The sequence below is a fragment of the Tamandua tetradactyla genome, chromosome 23 (assembly GCF_023851605.1).
Source record: "Tamandua tetradactyla isolate mTamTet1 chromosome 23, mTamTet1.pri, whole genome shotgun sequence".
NCBI classification, from domain to species: Eukaryota; Metazoa; Chordata; class Mammalia; order Pilosa; family Myrmecophagidae; genus Tamandua; species Tamandua tetradactyla.
Window position 1 is genome coordinate 25,348,006 of NC_135349.1, and position 22,722 is coordinate 25,370,727.

Consider the following 22,722-nt stretch of genomic DNA (forward strand, 5'->3'; position numbering starts at 1 on the left):
GCAGGCATTTGACACTAAGTGATGGAGTGAGTCCTGTGGAATTTAGTGGCAGCAAATTTTAGGCAGGGAGAAGAGCAAATGCAAAGACCCTGAGGAATAGCAAGGAGGCCATTGAGCCAGGAGTGGTAGGAAATGAGGTTGAGATAGATTTTCCTGGCTCCCTCTGTGATTTACTTGCCTTCGTTCCAAGTTGAGGACAGTTCTGGTAACCATGGCTCTCTTAAGAGGGAGCCAGAAAGTCCATTGGAGATGGAAGAGATCAAGAATAGGGGTCTAAAGGAATTCATTCCTGGGTTGGGTCAGTGGCAGGGCCTGTGAGAAGGAGTAAGGGAGCATGAGATGAGGGCCGTGGTCCTGACAATAGCAGATGAGGAGGAGCTATATCTTCACCCAGCTGGGATCAGTTTCTATGATGAAGAACAGAACATTTCCTGCCTATCCCTGAAGTATAATTAATTATAAGCAAATGAGAGTTTGGAAGAGCATTTTTAGGTGAAGCATTCATAGAGGTTTTAAAAGGCTAGTTGTCCTCCTCTGTTTCCTAGTATTTCTCCTTTCCACCCCCTTCAAAATGGACTCATTTGACCTCATGCAGGCTTCATGACTTAGAAACTCCCCATAGTGGAAACAGCCTTGGGCTGGGAGGCACAGTGGATTTGGGTTCCGTCGCCATCTTTGTCACAACTGATCTTTAATTTTAGCAACTCCTATTATCTGTGTGAGTGAGCCTCCATTTCCTCCTTTGTGAAATGAGAGCTTTGGACTAAACAATCTTTAAAAGCCTTTCCAGTGTAACATTCTCTACTTCTTATATGTGCATGAGAACTTGTTGGTGGCCATGTGGGCCATGTCAGAAATGATTGATGGTTAGTTGCTAGCATTTCTGACATAAAGAAAATCTTTTCGTCAGGTATTGGTAAACAAGGCCTAACTGGTTCTAGAATCAACTTAGCCATCAATGATCCTTTGATTAAACTATCTTAAAGATTTTTGTGATTCAGTTCCATCATGGTCTGTTTGCAGTTTGGGTGTGTAATTTTGTTTGTTTGTTTTTATACTCTGAAAATTGGCTTGAGTATCTGTGCAGTTTATGTTATAATTGTTGGTGACCACCATACCAGGAAGAGAGGATTTAATTTGAGGCCCCAGAGAGATAATTGCAGTTCTGAGTGTGGGTGGGCCACTGAAGAAGAAAGTAGTTGGAATAAACCTCACCCCTACTGTCTCCTCTCAACCCCATGTGTATGCCCACACACATCTCCTCTTTCTACAGTCTGTTCTTCAGGTTCCTATCTATTGTGGTGGACCTGTGGTCATGATATGATGTACATGGGGCCAGATCATTCAGGGCAAGCAACATAGAAAAGAATTGCCATTTATTCTTTGGGTGATATAATAAAAAAATTATTGAACCCTTTTCAGAAGCTTACCTTAAAAACCTGAACTTGCTCCTTAACATGTAGGTGCTTATTATGGCCTGTTAAAATAAATAGTAGCAATTACCTATGTAAAGAACCTAAATAAGGTATGTGGAGACAGTAAAGTAAAACAGCATTTTAATAAACAGCTTCCTGGACACAAACCTAGTGAAATGAAAAATGATACATTTTATCAGCCTGTTCTCTCAAGGAATAACTTTCAGCCACCTTCTTGCCTGACCTTTTACCTTTTTTCCAAGTGGCAAGAGAAAGGAGAACTTTTTTTTTAATTTTTTTTTTTTAAATACCAAAAAAACACCAAACAAACGCAAACATTTCTATTTTGATCATTCCGTTCTGCATATATAATCAGTAATTCACAATATCATCACATAGTTGCATATTCATCATCATGATCATTTCTTGAAACATTTGCATCTATTCAGAAAAAGAAATAAAATGAAAACAAAAAAAATTTATGCATACCATACCTCTTACTCCTCCCTTTCATTGATCACTAGCATTACATACTAAATTTATTTTAACATTCATTCCCCCATTATTTATTTTTATTCCATGTGTTTTACTCATCTGTTGACAAAGTAGATAAAAGGAGCATCAGACACAAGGTTTTCACTATCACACAGTCACATTGTGGAAGCTGTATCATTATACAGTCATCTTCAAGGAACATGGTTACTGGAACACAGCTCTACATTTTCAGGCAGTTCCCTCCAGCCTCTCCATTACAGCTGAATAACAAGGTGGTATCTACTTAATGTGTAAGAATAACCTCTAGGATAACCTCTCGACTCTGTTTGGAATCTCTCAGCCATTGACACTTTATCTGATTTCACTCTTCCCCCTTTTGGTCGAGAAAGTTTTCTGAATCCCTTGATGCTGAGTCTCAGCTCATTCTAGGATTTCTGTCCCACGTTGCCAGGAAGGTCCACCCCCTGGGAGTCATGTCCCACGTAGATGGGGCAGGGTGTTGAGTTTGCTTGTTGTGTTGGCTGGAAAGAGAGGCCACCTCTCAGCAACAAAAGAGGTTCTCTTGGGAGTGACTCTTAGGCCTAATTTAAGTAGGCTTGACCTATCCTTTGTGGGGTTAAGTTTTATATGAACAAACCCCAAGACGGGGGCGGGGGGCGGTGCTCAGCCTATAGCTTTGGTTGTCCACACTGCATGTGAGAATATCAAGAATTCAATTTGGGGAAGTTGAATTTTCCCCTGTTCTCAGCGTTCCCCAAAGGGGACTTTGCAAATACATTTTTATTTACTGTTCAAATCACTCTGGGATTTATCGGGGCATCACTCTGGATAAACCAACAAAATCTCATGTCCTACCCAAGGTTCCATGTACTTATGCTATTCAATTAAGCTGTCTACATAAGTTATATTAGGAAATGCTCTAGTCAAAATATAAATTTTGTAACAAATAAACATTTTTTGCTTTAGTCTCACACCTAAGTTGAAATTTTAAAATATTAAATTACCATCTTTTTCAACACCCTGAAATAATGACATTCAAAAGGAGAACTTTTAAGATACATTTTTTTCCTTTATTGAAGGAATTTTCTGTTACTGGGGAGCTCAGAAACATTCGTTCTATAGCAAAGTATTCCATTTGACAATAATAGCATCCCAGCTGAGAGAATAATGAGGGCTTGGGGGAAGAACAGAGAACAAAAGAGGTAGAGGAGGAATAAAAGTAAAGGGAGATGTAATATTATCTTTTATAATATAGAGAACCCAGAGGTCTCTGGATGGAAAGAGATATTTACAATACTACTTATATGTAAAGAAAAATTGTTGGAGGAGGGGTTTCCTGTGCCTTCTCTACTATATTATCTGCATTCAAGCAGGTGCTAAAAGTAGTCTGGACTTGCAGAAAATGATGGGGGAAATTGTAGAGGATGTATTTGAAATTTTAATGTTCAGAAGAACTGATTTAACAGAGCATGTTTGATACCACTAATTACTGCTAGTTTTACACAGTGCTGCTTCTGAGGGCATTGCATTTTTCAGTTCACTTTCTTTATTACTTTCCCTGCTCTTTGGGGATGAGCTTTTCCTTGGCCTATGATGGGAGTTATTTTCAAGGGAAACGTAAGTGCCCTGTATTCCTTCAAGTAGAGAATATATGATTTATATGGCTACGGTTCCTGGGTGCCCTCCTCTACCTTAAAGCTTGAGTAAAATTAAAAAATTTATTTGTGTCAGGGCGTGAACTCCATTTAAAGTTAATTATGACTAAAGAAAAGAGTCAAGTGTTCCTTAATTTGTGGATAACTCACTTATATTTTTACTATTTCTGGAAACTAAAAAATAAACACATTAGTAATGCTTTGAATTTTGTGAAATTGATTAGAGAAGTGAAAGTACAGATAGGCTGTTGAAGGTGTACCACTTATTTCTCTCTTGTTTAATGAAAACTTCTCAGTGATGGTACAGAGGATATTGCAGATTATAGAAAAAGTAACTTAATTTGCTAAATAGGTATTTGCAAAGTCACAACTATGGTCACAGGTAAATGACATGTATACATGTTTCTGCTCTGCTACATGTTGAATCTGAGAACTTTTTTGAAGTGTACAAAGTTTAGAAGTGGAAAATTGATACCTGAGTAAAATTGAAAAGATATCACAAATCCATTTATACATATTTTAATTACTAATATATTAACCTGTGCGAGATAACTGAGGTGCTCTTGGGAATCTGGATATATGTTAAAATTGTTAAAGTAGGTATTAAAGAGCATTGTTATCTTGCTGTTTTTAAGCTTGTGGTATTAGGATTTTGTCCTTAAAAAGATGAAAAAATATTTTGAGTTGTTAAAAAAGCTATATATAGGTGCCATTTTTTCTAGTGTTGGAATATGTGACCGGCCTATATATGTAAAATTAAGCACACAGAGGTACTTCATGGGATTTGGTGCTACTCAGTCCTTCTAGTCTCTTATTAGTTAGGCTTTCTGTTCTGAACTCACTTTTTCCTGGCAGTTGATCCAGTCCCCTGTGACAACTCCTCTTGGGTTGATCATGCTGAAGACGACTTCAGAAGAGCTGGCTTGTCCCCGGGAGGACCTCAGTGTTGCACGGAAGGAGGAGCTGCGGAAGCTGCTGCTGGACCAAGTGCAGACAGTACTCGGGTTGCTGACAGGTGAGCGGTTGGATGGTGCTTGGAGACAGAGGTTGGCTTGGTGCGGTGTTCTTAGCTCTGTGTTTAGTATGTCATAGACCTCAAGACGTTTTTGTGATCTTTTTTCCTCATAGTATTTTATTAATTGGTTGTTGTTATAACTATGATTAGTGGGTATAGGACAGATAATAGGGATGTGACTGAAATACCTGTTATTTCATTCTAAGTAAGGTGCGGGGACATGAGCTTTTCCTTGGCCTGTGATGGAAGTTGTTTTCAAGGGAGTTGTTTTCAAGGAAAACATAAGTGCCCTGTATTTAAAATAACTTGAATTTAAGATTAGGAGAAGTTGGAGGTGGTGGCAGATGTGAAAATTTCAGATTCTGAGATGTGGGGTGAGACGAAGAATGGAGTCAGCTCCCCCTTTGCATTAGGTTATAGTAGTGTGGGGCATTTTCTTATTTTGCTTCTGTTTTCTCAGAGCCTCGTGATAGTGGGTGAAGGGTAAGAACAAAATGAAAGCAAACCACAAAATGAGACAGAAAGATGGGGTGAGAGTGGGGAAGCCAGAGTTGTGAAGCCACAGCAGCCACACTGCTGCTAGAGCTTGCTGGCCTGGGAGGCACCGTGTGGGGAGATACCGGTGCTGGGCAGGGTAGCTCCAGGAGCCTGCCCTTGCTACCTGAAGGAATGTTGTGGTGAAAAGAAGTGCTTTTTTCTCTAGCTTTCCTACCCAGTGTTTCTTCTCAGATGTCTAAGAACTTTTTTCTATTGTATGTCCAGTTCAGTGTGTGTCATGTAGTGGCATTTAAAATTGAAAGAATGATTGATCAAAAATGTTGAACTTGGGCGGGCCGCGGTGGCTCAGCGGGCAAAGTGCTTGCCTGCTATGCCGGAGGACCTCGGTTCGATTCCCGGCCCCAGCCCACGTAACAAAAACGGAGAAACAGAATACAATAAAACAAGAAAATGTTTAAAAATGTTTCCCTTTCTTCCTTCCTTCCTTCCTTCCTTCTATCCTTCCTTCCTTCTCTCTGTCTTAAAAAAAAAAAAAAAAAAAAAAAAAAAGAAAAATGTTGAACTTGTAATTTACCGCCATCCTTCTCCAATCCCCAGAGGGAACCTAAACCTTGGCGTTCATTTGTTCAAACCCGTTTTATTGACATACCCAACTAGATGTTAAGTTTCTAGAGTTAGGGACCATGTCTTATACCTCTATGTCCTACTGTGCTTAGCACCATTAAAAATTGAAATATAATTGTATATCATTGTACATACCATAAAAGTGTGTACAATTTGGTGGTTTTTAGTATATCTATAAGATTTTTCAACTATCACAACTTTCTTAATTCCAGAACCACTTTATTGCCTCTAAAGAAGCCCTGTATCCTTTAGCAGTCACTCCCCGTTCTCCTCTGTTCCCCAGCCCCTGCAACCAGTAATCTACCTTTCTGTCTCTATGGATTTGCCTGCTTTGGACATAACATATAAATGGAATCATGCAATATGTAGTCTTTTATCCTTTTTTTTTTGTAATATTTTCAAATTTCGTCTGTATTGTAATATGAAATATTTTGAGAACAAGATATCTTCAGAGGTTTTATGAGCATTTTATATGCCAGGTTCTGAATTGGGGATACAAAGAGTAATAGAGTTCCTGCCATCTAGTAATTTAGTCTAGTGGAGGAAATAGACAAGTAAACAGACAGTTAAAATACAGTGTTTTTTTGCTGTTATAATAGAGATATCTTCAAGATATAGCAAAACTGATCAGATAGGCAGACTTCATGGAGGAGGTGACAGCTGAATGAAATCCTGAAGGACAGACAGGTAGCAGTTAGTCTGGTGGAATGATCAATTTGGGATTAGAGGAAAGAGGGCCTGTTAGAGGTTGTGAAAGAAGACACGTGTTCCAGGAACAACATATAGTTTAACATGATAAAACCTGTGTGTGTAGGATGGGCTGAAGTCTGGGAGAGGGTGAGCAGAGGCCACAGACTGAGATTGGGTAGAGTGCTGCCATTTACTGAGTGAGAAGTGTAAGCAGAATAATGGCAGGTTTGTGGGGGAAGATAAGTTGAGTTTAGGATACTAAGTGGGGATGTCCACAAAGTAGGTGGATATGCAGGTCTTTGAATGCATTGCCTTGTCTCTAAATCTCTGCCATATGGCACAGAGCTTGGGATACATGGGCAAGATGAGTTTTGGACTGAGAGAGAGAGAGAGAGAGAGACAGATGTGAGAGGCTTTAGAATGTGTTTTTTTTTTGAGGTGTGGTGCTTATATGGGTCAGCCCAAAAGAGGGAAATGAGAGGACAACAGTGCTAACAAGGGAACTTGGGGAAGATGTGTATTTAAGAGATGAGCATAAGATGAAAGAGACCAAATCAGGTGCAAAGAAACAGAAAAAGCAGGAAAAGGTAATATGGGCTTCAGGGAAGGGAGTGCTACAGACTGGCAAAGAAGAATCAAGATTAAAGTGGCTGCTGAGTGGACTCAGCAAGCAGGTGACCTTGGCAAAGAACAATGTTGGTAGAAATAGTAGGGGAGAAGCCACGCTGTAAGGTTGAGGTGCGGCAGTGGAAATCCGTGAGTGGGGACAGTACTGTCTAGAAGATAGCTGGGAAGTGAAGTAAACACACGGCCATTAACTGGAAGGGGTCTTTGGTTGAGGGAGGAATGTTTAAATACTGATGTTGGATTAAAGGTACCAGAAAATCTTTTTTTCTAAATCTGATTTTCGTATGTTGGAATTTCTCTCTTAAAGCAGTTCTTCTTTTTTTGGTAGGTATCTTGGAGACTGTCTGGGACAAGCACAGTGTTACTGCTGCCACTCCACCACCATCCCCAACCTCAGGAGAAAGTGGTATGGACTGCTGCCACATATGGCACATCTCTTCTTTTTTTTAAGCTTTTACAAAGGGGATTTATGGGTTACAAATTTACAGTTCTAAGGCTGTGAAAATGTCCAAATTAAGGCATCCAGATAAAGATATCTTGACTTTGAAGAAAGGCTGCCAGCATCTGGAACACCTCTGTTGGCTGGGAAGGCCTGTGGCTGGCATCTGCTGTTCTTGCTCCTGGTTCACTTCTTTTTTTTTTTAATTTTATTTTTTTTAAATACCAAAAAACACCAAACAAATGCAAACATTCCTATTTTGATCATTCCATTCTGCATATATAATCAGTAATTCACAATATCATCACATAGTTGCATATTCATCATCATGATCATTTCTTGGAACATTTGCATCTATTCAGAAAAAGAAATAAAATGAAAACAAAAAAAATTTATACATACCATACCTCTTACCCCTCCCTTTCATTGATCACTAGCATTACATACTAAATTTATTTTAACATTCATTCCCCTGTTATTTATTTTTATTCCATGTGTTTTACTCATCTGTTGACAAGGTAGATAAAAGGAGCATCAGACACAAGGTTTTCACTGTCACACAGTCACATTGTGAAAGCTGTATCATTATACAGTCATCTTCAAGAAACATGGTTACTGGAACACAGCTCTACATTTTCAGGCAGTTCCCTCCAGCCTCTCCATTACAGCTGAATAACAAGGTGGTATCTACTTAATGTGTAAGAATAACCTCTAGGATAACCTCTCGACTCTGTTTGGAATCTCTCAGCCATTGACACTTTATCTGATTTCACTCTTCCCCCTTTTGGTCGAGAAAGTTTTCTGAATCCCTTGATGCTGAGTCTCAGTTCATTCTAGGGTTTTTCTCAATCCCTTGATGCTGAGTCTCAGCTCATTCTAGGATTTCTGTCCCACGTTGCCAGGAAGGTCCACCCCCTGGGAGTCATGTCCCACGTAGATGGGGGAGGGTGGTGAGTTTGCTTGTTGTGTTGGCTGGAAAGAGAGGCCACATCTCAGCAATAAAAGAGGTTCTCTTGGGAGTGACTCTTAGGCCTAATTTAAGTAGGCTTGACCTATCCTTTGTGGGGTTAAGTTTCATATGAACAAACCCCAAGACGGGGGTGGGGGGCGGTGCTCAGCCTATAGCTTTGGTTGTCCACACTGCATATGAGAATATCAAGAATTCAATTTGGGGAAATTGAATTTTCCCCTGTTCTCAGCGTTCCCCAAAGGGGACTTTGCAAATACTTTTTTATTCACTGTTCAAATCACTCTGGGATTTATCGGGGCATCACCCTGGACAAACCAACAATCTCATGGTTCCATGTACTTATGGTGTTCAATTAAGCTGTCTACGTAAGTTATATTAGGAAGTGCACTAGTCAAAATATAAATTTTGTAACAAATAAACATTTTTGCTTTAGTCTCACACATAAGTTGAAATTTTAAAATATTAATTACCATCTTTTTCAGCACCCTGAAGTAATGACATTCAAAAGGAGACCATTTTTTTTTTTTGATTTTAAAATGGGCTAGTTTTTTTTTGCATTTTAAAAAATTTTTTATTAATTAAAAAAAATTACAAGAAACAAACATTCCCAACACATACACTCAGCAATTCACAATATCATCACATAGTTGCATATTCATCATCATGATCATTTCCCAGAACATTAGCATCAATTCAGAAAAAGAAATAAAAAGACAACAGAAAAATATAACAAACAGAAAAAAAAAATTTTACAGTCCATACCCCTTACTGATGATCCCTTTCATTGATCACTAGCATTTCAAACTAAATCTATTTTAACATTTGTTCCCCCTATTATTTATTTTTCTTCCATATGTTCCTCTCGTCTGTTGACAAGGTAGATAAAAGGAGCATCAGACACAAGGTTTTCACAATCACACAGTCACATTGTGAAAGCTATATCATTATACAATTATCATCAAGAAACATGGCTACTGGAACACAGCTCTACATTTTCAGGCAGTTCTCTCCAGCCTCTCCATTACTTCTTGGATAACAAGGTGATATCTACTTGATGCATAAGAATAACCTCCAGGATAACCTCTCGACTCTGTTTGGAATCTCTCAGCCATTGACACTTTGTCTCATTTCATTCTTCCCCCTTTTAGTCGAGAAGGTTTTCTCAATCCCTTGATGCTGGGTCTCAGCTCATTCTAGAGTTTTTCTCAATCCCTTGATGCTGAATCTCAGCTCATTCTGGGATTTCGGTCCCACGCTGCCAGGAAGATCCACACCCCTGGTAGTCATGTCCCGTATAGACAGGGGGAGGGTGGTGAGTCTGCTTGCTGTGTTGGCTGGAGAGAGAGGCCACATCTGAGCAACAAAAGAGTTTCTCTTGGGGGATGACTCTTAGGCTTAATTTTAAGTAGGCTTGACCTATCCCCTGAGGGGTTAAGTTTCATATGAACAAACCCCAAGACTGGGGGCTCAGCCTATAGCTTTGGTTGTCCACCCTGCTTGTGAGAATATCAAGAATTCAACTTGGGGAAGTTGAGTTTTCCCCCGTTCTCACCATTCCCTGAAGGGGACTTTGCAAATACTTTTCCACTCACTGATCATATCACTCTGGGATTCATCAGGGCATCACCTGGACAAACCAACAAAATCTCATGTCCTGTACAAAGTTCCATGTACTTAAGGTGTTGAATCAACTATCTACCTAAGTTATATTAGGAGATGCACTAGTCAAAGTATAGATTTGTACCAAATAAATATTTTTTGCTTTAGTCTCACACATTAGTTGAAATTTTAAAATAGTAAGTACCATCTATTTTCAGCACACTGCAGTAGTGACATTCTTTTGTTCTTCCTCATGCAAAAACGTTTTTTAAATTTGCACATTTAGTCACTATCATTATACCCTCTAGGCATTCCTAGATTACACCATCTCAATCTTTATCATCTATCTTTCTTTGTGATTTCATTTATGCCCCAACCCTCCTCCCTCTATCATTCTCGTATATAGCTTCATTCAGTGTTTTAACGTAATTGTATTACAGTTAGGTAACATTATGCTGTCCATTTCTGAGTTTTTATATTCAGTCCTGTTGCACAATCTGTATCCCTTCAGCTCCAAATACCCAATATCTTACCCTATTTCTATCTCCTGATGGTCTCTGTTACCAAGGAAATATTCCAAGATTATTCACTAATGTCAGTTCATATCAGTGAGACCACACAGTATTTGTCCTTATGTTTCTGGCTAATCACACTCAGTGTAATGTCCGTAAGGTCCATTCATGTTGTTAAATACTTCATAACTTTATTCTTTCTTACAGCTGCATAATATTCCATCTTATGTAAATGTCACAGTTTGTTTAGCCAACTATCTGTTGATGGACATTTTGGCTGTTTCCATCTCTTGGTAATTGTTAATAATGCTGCTTTAAACATTGGTGTGTAAATGTCCATTTGTGTCTTTGGCCTTGTGTCCTTTGAGTAGAGACAGCATATAGATGGGTCCTGTTTTTAATCCATTCTACCAGACTATGTCTTTTGATTGGAGAGTTTAGTCCATTACCATTCAGTGTTATTACTGCATGGGTAGTACTTTCTTCTACTATTTTGCCTTCTGGATTTTATATGTCCTATCTAATTTTCCTTCTTTTTACCTTTACTTATAGTCTTCCTTTCTACACTCTTCTTCACAGTTCTCTCTTCTATCTTCGTATCTGTCTCTAGTGTTCCCTTTAGTATTTCTTGCAGAGCTGGTCTTTTGGTCACAAATTCTCTCAGTGAAATTTTGTCTGAAAATGTTTTAATTTGTCCCTCATTTTTGAAGGACAATTTTGCTGGATATAGAATTCTTGGTTGGCAGTTTTTCCCTTTTAATAATTTAAATATATTATCCCACTGTTTTGTCACCTCCATGGTTTCTGTTGAGAGATCTGCGCATAGTCTTATTGGGCTTCCCTTGTATGTGATGGATTGCTTTTCTCTTGCTGCTTTCAGGATCCTCTCTTTCTCTTTGACCTCTAACATTCTGATTATTAAATGTCTTGGAGTATGTCTTTGGATCTATTCTTTTTGGGGTATGCTGCACTTCTTGGATCTATAATTTTAAATCTTTCATAAGAGTTGGGAAATTTTCAGTGATAATTTCCTCCATTAGTTTTTCTCCTCCTTTTCCTTTCTCTTCTCCTTCTGGGACACCCACAACACGTATATTCATGCGCTTCATATTGTCTTTCAATTCCCTGAGTCCCTGCTCATATTTTTCCATTTTTTTCCTATAGTTTCTGTTTCTTGTCAGATTTCAGATGTTCCGTCCTCCAGGTTAGAAATCCTATGTTCTGTCTCTCGAAATCTACCATTGTAGGTTTCCATTGTTTTTTTCATCTCTTCTACTGTGTCTTTCATTCCCATAAGTTCTGTGATTTGTTTTTTCAGACTTTCAGTTTCTTCTTTTTGTTCTTTCCTTGCCTTCTTTATATTCTCCCTCAATTCATTGATTTGGTTTTTGATGAGGTTTTCCATGTCTGTTTGTATGTTCTGAATTAAATGCTTTAGCTCCTGTATGTCATTTGAATTGTTGGTTTGTTCCTTTGACTGGGCCATATCTTCAATTTTCCTAGTGTGATTTGTTATTTTTTGCTGGTGTCTAGGCATTTAATTACCTTAATTAGTTTATTCTGGAGATTGTTTTCACTTCTTTTATCTAGGGTTTTCTTGCTGGATGAATTTGTTGTCTATCTGTTCTTTGACATTCCGTTCAGCTTTATCTGGACCTTTAGCTTAAGTTTTGTTTAACAGAGGAGGATTTTTCAGTTCTTGTTTTCTTGTTTCTTGCCCTGCTTGTGTGGTGCCTTCCCCCCACAGACACTTGGGAGGGTCTACTTAGATATTATAGACCCCAGCCAGATTTTCCCAGACCAAACTGGCCTCCTATCAAGAGGAAAGGGTCATTTGCTTTGGTTTTCCCTGAGGGTGAGACCCAGCAGGTTGAAAGACTTTCCTGTGAAGTCTCTGGACTCTGTTTTTCTTATCCTGCCCAGTATGTGGTGCTTGTCTGTCTGCAGGTCCCACCAGCATAAGATGATGCGGCACCTTTAACTTTGGTGGACTCTCCTTACTGGGGGCGTGGTGGAGACAGAAGAGAGGTTGTAGGCTGGTTTTAATGGCTTCAAATTACCAAGCCCTGGTGTCTGAATTCCTTGATGGAGGGATTCCACCCGAGTTGGGCTTCACCCCTCCCCTGGGGAAGGCACAGGCTCCAGACAAGCCCCCAAAAGAACTCACTTCTGCCTATGCCTGGGGCAGTTTCAGCCTGAGAAGTCCTGCCGCTGTATCCAAAGGGAGTCAAGCCTTTGTAGATACACAGCCACAAAAACCTGTGTTTCCTTCTTTTTTTTCCCCCCTTTTTCTGTCAGTCCTGTCCTCTTGGTGCCTGGGCAAAAATGAGCAACCTCCACTTTGATCAGGTTCACCTAAGCTGGGGGCCTATTTTTAGTAGTCAGAATTTGTTAATTAGTTCCACAATTGGCGTTTGATTGTTCTCAGTCCCTGCTGCTGGTCAAGTCCTATCCTTTTCCCTCTGGGACACGGCCTGTGGGGGAGGGGCGCTGGCCGCCGCAGCTTTGGGAACTCACGGTTCTGGGGGGTGCTCACAGCTGGTCCAGCTGGTCCAGACTGGGGTACGCTGTGTGTCTGGTCATTATTGTGGCTCTGGGAGGTGTTCTGTACTGTTTCTGGTTATTTAGTAGTTCTGAAGGACGAACTAAAATGTACCAGTTAAGCCACCATCTTGACCCGGAAGTTCTCCCTGGCACATCTCTTCTTAAGTGCAGCTGGGGGTCTCAGCAGGGCAGCAGCAGCTCATCTAGGCCAGTTTCAGATGATCCGTCCTTAATCTATTTCTGGCCTTTTCCCCCATGTTTTCTGAGTTCTGGTTTTCTTAGTTCCTTGTAAGTAATTATACTTTCAAATATAACATATATATATATATTTAATTTAATTTAATTTAATTTTTTTATTTAGTAAACATACGAACATACAAACACAAATGTTCTTACCATATGATCATTCCCTTCTACATATATAATTAGTAACTCACAATATCATTATATAGTTGTATATTCCTCATCATGATCATTTCTTAGAACATTTGCATCAATTCAGAAGAAGAAATAAAAAGAAAACAGAAAAAATATTCATGCATGCCATACCCCTTACCTTTCATTGATCACTAGCATTTCAGTCTGCTAAATTTATTTTGACATTTGTTTCCCCTGTTATTTATTTATTCTTAATCCATAACTCATATCACATTTGATCAACACATTAGTTCCTTGCTTTTCTAGTTTTCTTAGTTCCTCGTAAGTAATTGTATTTTCTCATATAACATTTGATCAACACATTTTGTTCCTTGCCTTCGTTTTTCTCTTTTTCTCAAATTTCCTGGTTGCATTTCTTTTGCTGAAGTTGGTATGAGTCGTGGGTTTGCAGCTCTGCAGTGTTGCAGGAGGTAGGCAGCAGCCCAAAGAAGAGGACATCAGAATTCAGGTGTTTTCTTCCCAACCCAGTGAAGGGAAGTCGTGTTGGCCAGCACAGATTGGGACCAGTAGGATTGTTTTTCAGTCAAGAATTGAGTAACAGATGTGTCATTTATATTTAGTCAGCATTGAATTTTTATCAGTTAAGAATAAGTTGGTAAAGTTTGGGTTAGTCAGTACTTTACAGGTTGCTAGTTGTTATCATGACATATTTATTTTTGTTTCAAAGTTAGAATGCAGTTGATTTAATGATACTTGAAAGGATGGATGGAAAGAGGAGATGTGTCTGAGCAGGAACTTTTAGTTTCTAAATGCTTTTTTTACACTAAATGATCATAAATACATTACATGTAGAATACATTCTGTAAACTGGCACATATTTCTTCCTCTATTGTAAAGGATGTTGTGGCTGATGAAAAATATTTCTATATCTTTCTCTTTTAAGCCGAGGAAATATCTCTAAGCCCAAGTTTTTTCATGTTGCCTCTTGTTAATATGTGGAAGTTGAAGTTCTTTGCAGAGTTAGTGTAGAATTGAAAATATATGATGGGCTTTAAGGACTGCTCATGGTACACTAGTTTATTCCAGATTCCATTTATCATATTTCTTTTGAGTTAAAAGCTAGTGCAGAGTTCTACAGTATTTTAAAGGCATATAGGAAATTGGGTTTTCTCTGTACTTAGTGGCAAACTTGCATTCTTAAAGTGGATGTTTGAGGGGGCTCAGCAGATTTATATTTTACAATATTTGAGAGAAAAGAAACATTTGCAAATGATGCAGAGATTTAATTTTATGAGATCTCCTGGAATTGCTTTCAGTTGGTTGATCCTTAAATTTGTCATTTATTTAAATACAATTTACAGAGATTAGTTCTTTTGAATTAGATTTGTTTTTGTATTCCATAACTTGAATATTAGCTTAGCATCCATTTTAAGTTAGCAGCAGCTGTTTACTCCAGTAAAACTTACTGAGATTATTTTATTTTCCTAGATCATTTTCTAGTATCAAGAGCCATGTGTTTCAGTTGGTTTAAGTCAAATATATGCCCTCTACTAACTCAATTTGCTTTGGGGGCTAGCCTGAGGGAAGGCAGATAATACACACCATCTGTTTTACCCCTTTTATATGTTGTCTAGACTTTGTTTATGTGGTTAGTGAAAATAATATGAGCTAACTGGACGTTTCCATAAAAATGAAATCCAAAATATGCTGCCCGCTTCTTGAGAATTACCTTCTAGAATCTATTAAAAATATTTAAAGTCTTGTGGGCGGGCCGCGGTGGCTCAGCGGGCAAAGTGCTTGCCTGCTATGCCGGAGGACCTCGGTTCGATTCCCGGCCCCAGCCCATGTAACAAAAACAAAAAGAAACAAAATACAATAAAACGAGAAAATGTTTAAAAATGTTTCCCTTTCTTCCTTCCTTCCTTCCTTCTATCCTTCCTTCCTTCTCTCTGTCTTTCCTTTAAAAAAAAAAAAAAAAAAAAATATTTAAAGTCTTGAATTTTAGTGTTTGAGAAAAGTCAAAATAAATTGAGATTATGTGGACCTAGGGAGTTAAGTAAACTTTGAAGCTGATACACTTCCCCTTGAAAAAAAAAAAGAAAGAAATTGTGTATTTATTTGTTATAATGTTTTTTTCCCTCTTTATGACAATTTGACAACTGTAAATGAAGTCATTAGCTCTTGTTCCAGTATTTGAACAGTGTTGATGATTCATTCAACATTTATTTCGATGGTTTTGCTCAGCTGAGACACCAGAAAGTTGATTAGGTTCTTTGACCTTAAATTTTCTAGAGGAAATTCATTATGAGAAATTTTAGGGTTCAGTGAATAAACCAAATAGTTCCTAAATACCCTGCTGGGTTCTTCTCTGCCTGGATTTCTATGAAGCTCCCTGTCATGGAGCTTTTTTTTTTTTTTAAGTGTCTCAATTGTATTTTTATACTCCCCAGATTATTTTGAAAACAATCTTTTCTCATATATAGATCCCAATGAATTGAAATTACAGTTATGTCAAATACACAGTAATTACCTTTTATAAGTGAAACACTGATAAAAGAACACAACATATTATTTAAGGATTTCAGCATAATAGAATGATCTTTATTCCAGCTTTTTAAACTATTTTTTTCCCCTATAAGTCAGTATAGCATATTTGAAATTTGGGTAATATATGCATATAAAGCAGACATATTTGTCAAAGTGAGCATAAAAAGAAACAGCATACATCCTTTCTGGGTGTAGGTAAAATTTCAGAGGCAAAGTGATCCAAATGGGAGCAAAAAAAGTTAATTTCCTCATGAAATAAACTAGATAAAAAAAATTAAGACTAATGCTAAAGATTTATACCAAAAATCATTCTTTTTCCTACCTTTTTTTTTTTTTGTATGGTGTGGTCACATTTCATTGTTTTTCCATATGAGTATCCCATTATTGCAGCACCATTTGTTGAATTTTTTGTCCATGTTTTTTGTTGTTGTTCATTAGTTTTGTTTTGGAGAAGTGTGTGGGCTGGGAATCAAACCTGGGTCTCCCGTATGTCTTTCCTATCCATTTAATATACAGGTGTACACTCTGGGTATGTGTGAATAAAAATATTTGCAATCAAGATTGTGAACTCTTATGACTAGGGGAGCATGTAATTCAATAAAAGGCTCAGGAGTAAAAAAAGAGGTAGTTTAAGTGAATAGAGGACATTTGTCCTTCAAGTTATACATATCGGCTTTGTAGAAAGATAGATTATTTAAAAGTCTCAGTGGGCTCAGTATTGACTTGGGTCTGAAAGTGATGTTTTAATTATTTATTAAGACCATAATTAAGCATATTAGAAACCTAGCCATCACTGGGTAGTACCTTAAGGTTAAACTCTGAAAAGAAATGATTATTACAAAACACGAGACATATTTTGTGGTTCTACTATTTTGTTTGTTCCATATTTTTGTAACTGGGATAAGAGAGGAGGTCCAATTTGTTTAAGAACATTTAATGTATCCCATAAGCAATCCCAAAATTCCATGTACCCAATTTATTTAACCTTTGTTCCCCCATTCTTTTTTTTTTGTTGTTGTTGTCATCGACAGGCACCAGGAATCAAACCCGGTTCTCTGACATGGCAGGTGAGAACTCTGCCTGTTGAGCCACCATGGCCCACCCTGGTCCCCCTATTAATTTGTTTATTTTTTTATCCATATTTTTGACTCATCTGTTCAACCTAGTTAAAAGGAGTATCAGACACTTTTTTCACAGTCACACAGTCACATTGTAAAAGGCTTATCATTATACAGTCATCTTCAAGAAACAAGGCTATTGGAAAACAGTTCTACAGTTCAAGTACTTCCCTCTATCCGCTCTAATAAACCATAAACTAAAAAAGAGATATCTATATCTATGTGTAAGAATAACCTCCAGGATAATCTCTCGACTCTGTTTGAAATCTCCTAGCCACAGATACTTTATTTTGTCTCATTCCTCTCTTCTCCCTTTTGATCAAGAAGATTTTCTCCGTCCCTTGATGCCGGATCCCGTCTTAATTTGGGATTCTGTCTCATGTTGCCAGGGAGGTTTACACCCCTGGGAGTCATGTCCCACGTAGAGGGGGAGGTCAGTGAGTTCACTTGCTGTGTCGGCTTAGAGAGAGAGAGGCTACATCTGAGCAACAAAAGAGGTTCTCTGGGGGTGACTCTTAACACCCCAATTTTTTTCTAATTAATATATTTTTAAAATATAACAACGAACAAATAAAAACATCATTCCGTTCTACATATGTAATCAGTAATTCACAATATCATCACATAGTTGCATATTCATCATCATGATAATTTCTTAGAACATTTGTATCAATTCAGAAAAAGAAATAAAAAGACAACAGAAAAAAATTCATATATACCATACCCCTTACCCCTCCCTTTCATTGCTCACTAGCATTTCAATCTACTAAATTTATTTTAACCATTGTTACCCTTATTGTTTATTTTTATTCCATATGTTTTACTCATTTGTTGATAAGGTAGATAAAAGGAGCAATCACATAGTCACGTTGTGAAAGCTATATCATTATACAATCATCTTCAAGAAACATGGCTCCTGGAACACATCTCCACATTTTCAGGCAGTTCTCTCCAGCCTCTCTGCTATGCCTTAACTAAAAAGGTCTTACACGCAATTTTAAGTAGGCTTAGCCTGTCTTTTGCAGGAACAAGTTTCATAGGGGTGACCCCCAAGATTGAGGGCTTGACTTATTGATTTGGTTGTCCCCACTGCTTGCTAGAGTATCAGAAATTCTCCAAATGGGAAAGTTGAATATTGCCACCTTTCTCCTCATTCCTCCAAGGGGACTTTGCAAATACTTCTTTATTCACTGTCCAGATCTCTCTGAGATTTATCAGGGCATCACACTACCCTGGACAAACCAACAAAATCTCACACCCTATTCAAGATTCCATGTACTTAATGGTATTAAAAAAAAAACTGACCATACAAGTTAAATTAAAATGCACTACCCAAAATACAAATTTTGCACCAAATAAACATCTCTTCTTTTAGTCTCACACAGAAATTGAAGTTTTAAAACATGGATGATATAGTCCTTTACCCAGTCTTCTGATATACCTTAGTCCTATCCCGATCAGATTTGTATTAATTTTTCTGCAAGCACAATATTAATTTCCATCTACAATTATTTTTTATTTATTTATTTTTGTATGCTGTATGGTGGGGTTACATTTCATTCTTTTTCCATGTGAGTATCCCATTATTGCAGCACTGTTTGTTGAATTTTTGTTTTGTTTTCCTTTGTTTGTTTGTTTTTGGAAAGTGCATGGACCGGGAATTGAACCCTGTCTCCTGTACCATAGGTGAGAATTCTACCACTGAACTACCCTTGCACCCCCCCCATCTACAATTATTTTTTTTCTTATCCTGCCCAGTATGTGGTGCTTGTCAGCCTGCGGGTCCCACCAGCATAAAATGATGCGGCACCTTTAACTTTGGAAGACTCTCCCTGCTTTGGGTGTGGTGGAGACAGAGGAGAGGTTGTAGGCTTGTTTTAATGGCTTCAAATTACCAAGCCCTGAGGTCTGAATTCCTTGAGGGAGGGATTCCACCTGAGTTGGGCTTCACCCCTCTCCCGGGAAAGGCACAGACTCGAGACAAGCCCTGCCTGGAAGGAGCTTGTTACTACCTATGCCTGGGGCAGTTGTAGTCTGAAAAGCCCTGCCGCTGTATCCAGAGGCAGTCAAGCCTTTGTAGAAATGCAGCCACAAAAACCTCTATTTCTTTCCTTTTTTTCTTTTTCCATTAGCCCAATGAGTGACCTCTGCTTTGACCAGGTTCACCTGAGCTGAGGGCCTATTTTTAGTAGTCAGAATTTGTTAATTAATGCCACAATTGGTGTTTGGTTGGACTCAGTCCCTGCTGCTGTTAAAGTCTCTTTCCTTTCCCTCTGGGAAGCAGCCTGTGGGGGAGGGGTGCCGGCTGCAGCGGCTTGGTGAACTCACAGTTCTGGGGAGGCTCGCAGGCGGTCCAGCTGGTCCAGACTGGGGTACACTGTGTATCCGGTCACTGACGTGGCTCCAGGAGCTGTTCTGTACTGTTTCTGGTTATTTAGTAGTTGTTCTGGAGGATAAACTAAAACGCGCACATTGCTAAGCCGCCGTCTTGGCCACCCAGACTCTACAATTATTTTTTAAGATAGAAAAGTCAATTGGAAAAAAAAAGTTGTGGCCTTGAGCTATGAAGCATTTGACTTTTAGCACACTGATTGACTGAAAAACCTAAAACATCACTGTAAAGATGTTAAGCATTATTGGCCTTTAGCAGTGAATGTATGCCGCTTTACTGTGATTTCTCCAGAAGTGCTTTGCAGCACGTAACATACTGCTGGTACAGTCTCAAAGTCGGAGTCATTCCCATAATAGGGATCTTGTTGTTTCTTGTGGATCATAACTCCCAAGTAGTTCAGTTTTTGCTTTGCAGTTTTTAACTTCACTACCTTTTTTATTCATATCTCTGAGATTGCGTTTACCCATATGCAGTGTATAATCAAATGTGCCAAAGTCTTCTTTGCCTGTCGGGCAATGTGATGCATGGAAATATCATGATTCTTCATGTAGTTTTGCCCTTGATAATCAGGAGGATTTCCTGTCTCATAATTGCATGTTGCAGCACTGTCTATCCTCCAGGTATCTGAAATATTTTGATCAGTTACAAATTTTCTGAAAACTACTTCTGCAATGGGTGACCGACAAATGTTAACCAGACATACGAACAGCACCGACTTGGGTGGCTGCTCTGCTGTCTTCTCAGGTGCAGAGAGAGGCACAGAGTCTGTCACAGAGCTTTTGATGTCCTTTCTCGTACAATTTCTTTTAAATTTGTTTTCTGTTTGATCAGTTTCAAGGAACAAGGCCCAGGGACCAGTCCTCATAAAAGTTGTTATAAACAGCCTGGATGTAGAAGAAGGTTTGAAGGGTGTGTGTGTCTTATTTTTCAGAATAGTTCCCCAAATTGTTGCCTCATCTTCTCAGCGCTCTGCAATAGTGATTACTCACCTTTTCTAGACCAGAATCTGATGAAATTGATGATGGTTTCCTCTCTCATTTACAAATGAGGAAACTGGCTTATGGAGACTAGCTCCTGAAGGTCACATCACCAGTAAATTGTGGAGCAGGGGTGTGAACCCATCACTCTGCGTCCTGACTTTGCTTTCTTGGTCACTCTGTGCACTTGTGCGTGTCTCCTCCTTCCCCTGGTTTAGAGTCCTGGCTCTGCCTTGACAGGATCCTTTATACTTTCTCTGAACACCTCTTTGGCTGTAAAAGGAGAATAGCTATCTCTTGAGGATGACATTTGGGAAGAAGTGGTTAGCACCCTGCATACATTTTGTCTGTTCCTTCCTGCTGCATGTGTACAGCTGCAGCGCTCTTTCTTAGATATTCTCCTCTGGCCACACTTCTTTTTGCTTGGGCAGATGGAAAAAAGTGAACAAAATTGTGTAAATACTACAATCCTGAGATAGTTTTGTTTGCTCTGCAATAAAAATTAGGAACTGTATCTTCCTTATCTATATGGTATATTAGTTTTGAAATATAGATCACTGGGGTGATGAAAAGTTTTCAGGGCAAGGACATATTAGCTAGAGTTGACCAATTTATACCTTCCTTCTTTATCCCAAACTCTTTTAAATTGAATATCTTTGTGCACTTGCAAAACTTTCCACGTACTCCCTTATAAGCCTACCTTATAGAAAAGTGAAACTTGAGAGGGTCACTACAACTCCTGTGATATTTCCTCCTCCCAAGGTCTCCCTGAATAAAGTGTGTCCCCTTAGTTTACTAACTGAGGGTACAGTTAGATCATTGGTTCTCACCTGGATAATTTTGTCTCCCAGGGTACATTTGGCAGTGCTTGGAGACATTTTTCGATTAACACAACTTGGGGATTAATTACTAGTGGCCTCTAGAGGCCAGGGATGCTGCTAAACGTCCTTGACTGCACAGGATAGCGTTTCACAACAAAGAACTATGTAGCCCAAAATGTCAGTAGTGCTGAGACTGAGAAACCCTGAGGTTAATAAACTCAGAACTCAATAGAAAACATATGAGATTTCAATAATTAAAAACAAAACAAAACTGAAAGCCCCATTACCACGTGTTCTAATCATGTCTGAGTTGCTTCCAAGTCAATAGATGCACCAAAGTCCACAGAGCTCTTTGGGCATGAGCACATACTGGCCCAATTCAGGGAAGATTAAAGTTACTTGACAGGTTTTAAAAACAAGATGCCCTGTTATATAGGAAACTTGTTAAATCTCTCTAAAGTTTGTATTAAAATGTTGCAGCTGGGCAGGCCACAGTGGCTCCGCAGGCAGGAATGCTTGCCTGCGATGCCAGAGGACCCGGCTTCAATTCCTAGTGCCTGCCCATGTAAAAAAAAGAAGTTGCAGCTAACTCTCTTCTGTAGTGGTTCCTTCCATTTTGATTAAAATATATTTCTGAAGAACTTTCCCATAATTGAAAATACCTTGAAACATTTAAATTTGATTAAAATCCTTCTTATTGAGAAACATTAAATTTGTTTTGTTTTTGAGGGGAAAAAAAATCACAGATCATCATACCTATGCAAACAGTTTTTACCTTTGCATAATCTTGTCCAGTTTTTGTCCATGTGTATCCATCCATCTGTCTTTCTACAGTTGCGCTTATGGCATAAACACACCAGTTTACATTCTGCTTTTTTCCATATAACTTTAGATCATAAATATTTTTCTACATTTAAATTAATATTGTGTTATTTATTGTTTTTCCTGGTCACATAATCTTTCCTGTTGACTTGCCTTCTGGCATGTCAATAATGTTTGTATTCACGTAATATTAGTATAAGACAGCTCAGGTCTGGGCGGGGGTGGTTCCCAGATGTCAGATACATTTTCATTAACATGTTAAGACATTGCTTGTCATTTTTACTCTTAGTCTCTCATGAGTATACAGAATAAAAGAGCTCATTGACATGGTTTTGGATTCCACTTTGCAGTTAACTTTTAAGAAATTACTAGTTAAATTTTAATAATAATATTAAAGAATAGCCCGGTTATCTGAAAAGCCATAGTTATCTCTTTTTCAGTTTTATTTGTGTGAAGCTCGATTTTCTTCATATACTTCAATGAAAACAACATATTGCAACAGATTGAATGCAGAAGCAGATGTGAGAATCTAGCTATCTTAAGTCAAACATTAGATTATCAAAAATATAAAAACAGTGCTATTC

The 22,722-nt window shown here is 38.5% G+C and overlaps 1 protein-coding gene across 3 annotated transcripts in view; it reads left to right on the forward strand.

Moving 5' to 3' along the window:
• XPO6 (exportin 6) overlaps positions 1 to 22,722 on the forward strand; it is a 173,759-nt gene that overhangs the window by 62,726 nt on the left and 88,311 nt on the right. For all 3 annotated transcript variants that reach the window (XM_077141443.1, XM_077141444.1, XM_077141442.1), the window contains 2 exons: positions 4,421 to 4,580; positions 7,348 to 7,425. In XM_077141443.1, coding sequence (XP_076997558.1) covers positions 4,421 to 4,580; positions 7,348 to 7,425 — 238 coding nt within the window. The remainder of the gene's footprint in view (positions 1 to 4,420; positions 4,581 to 7,347; positions 7,426 to 22,722) is intronic.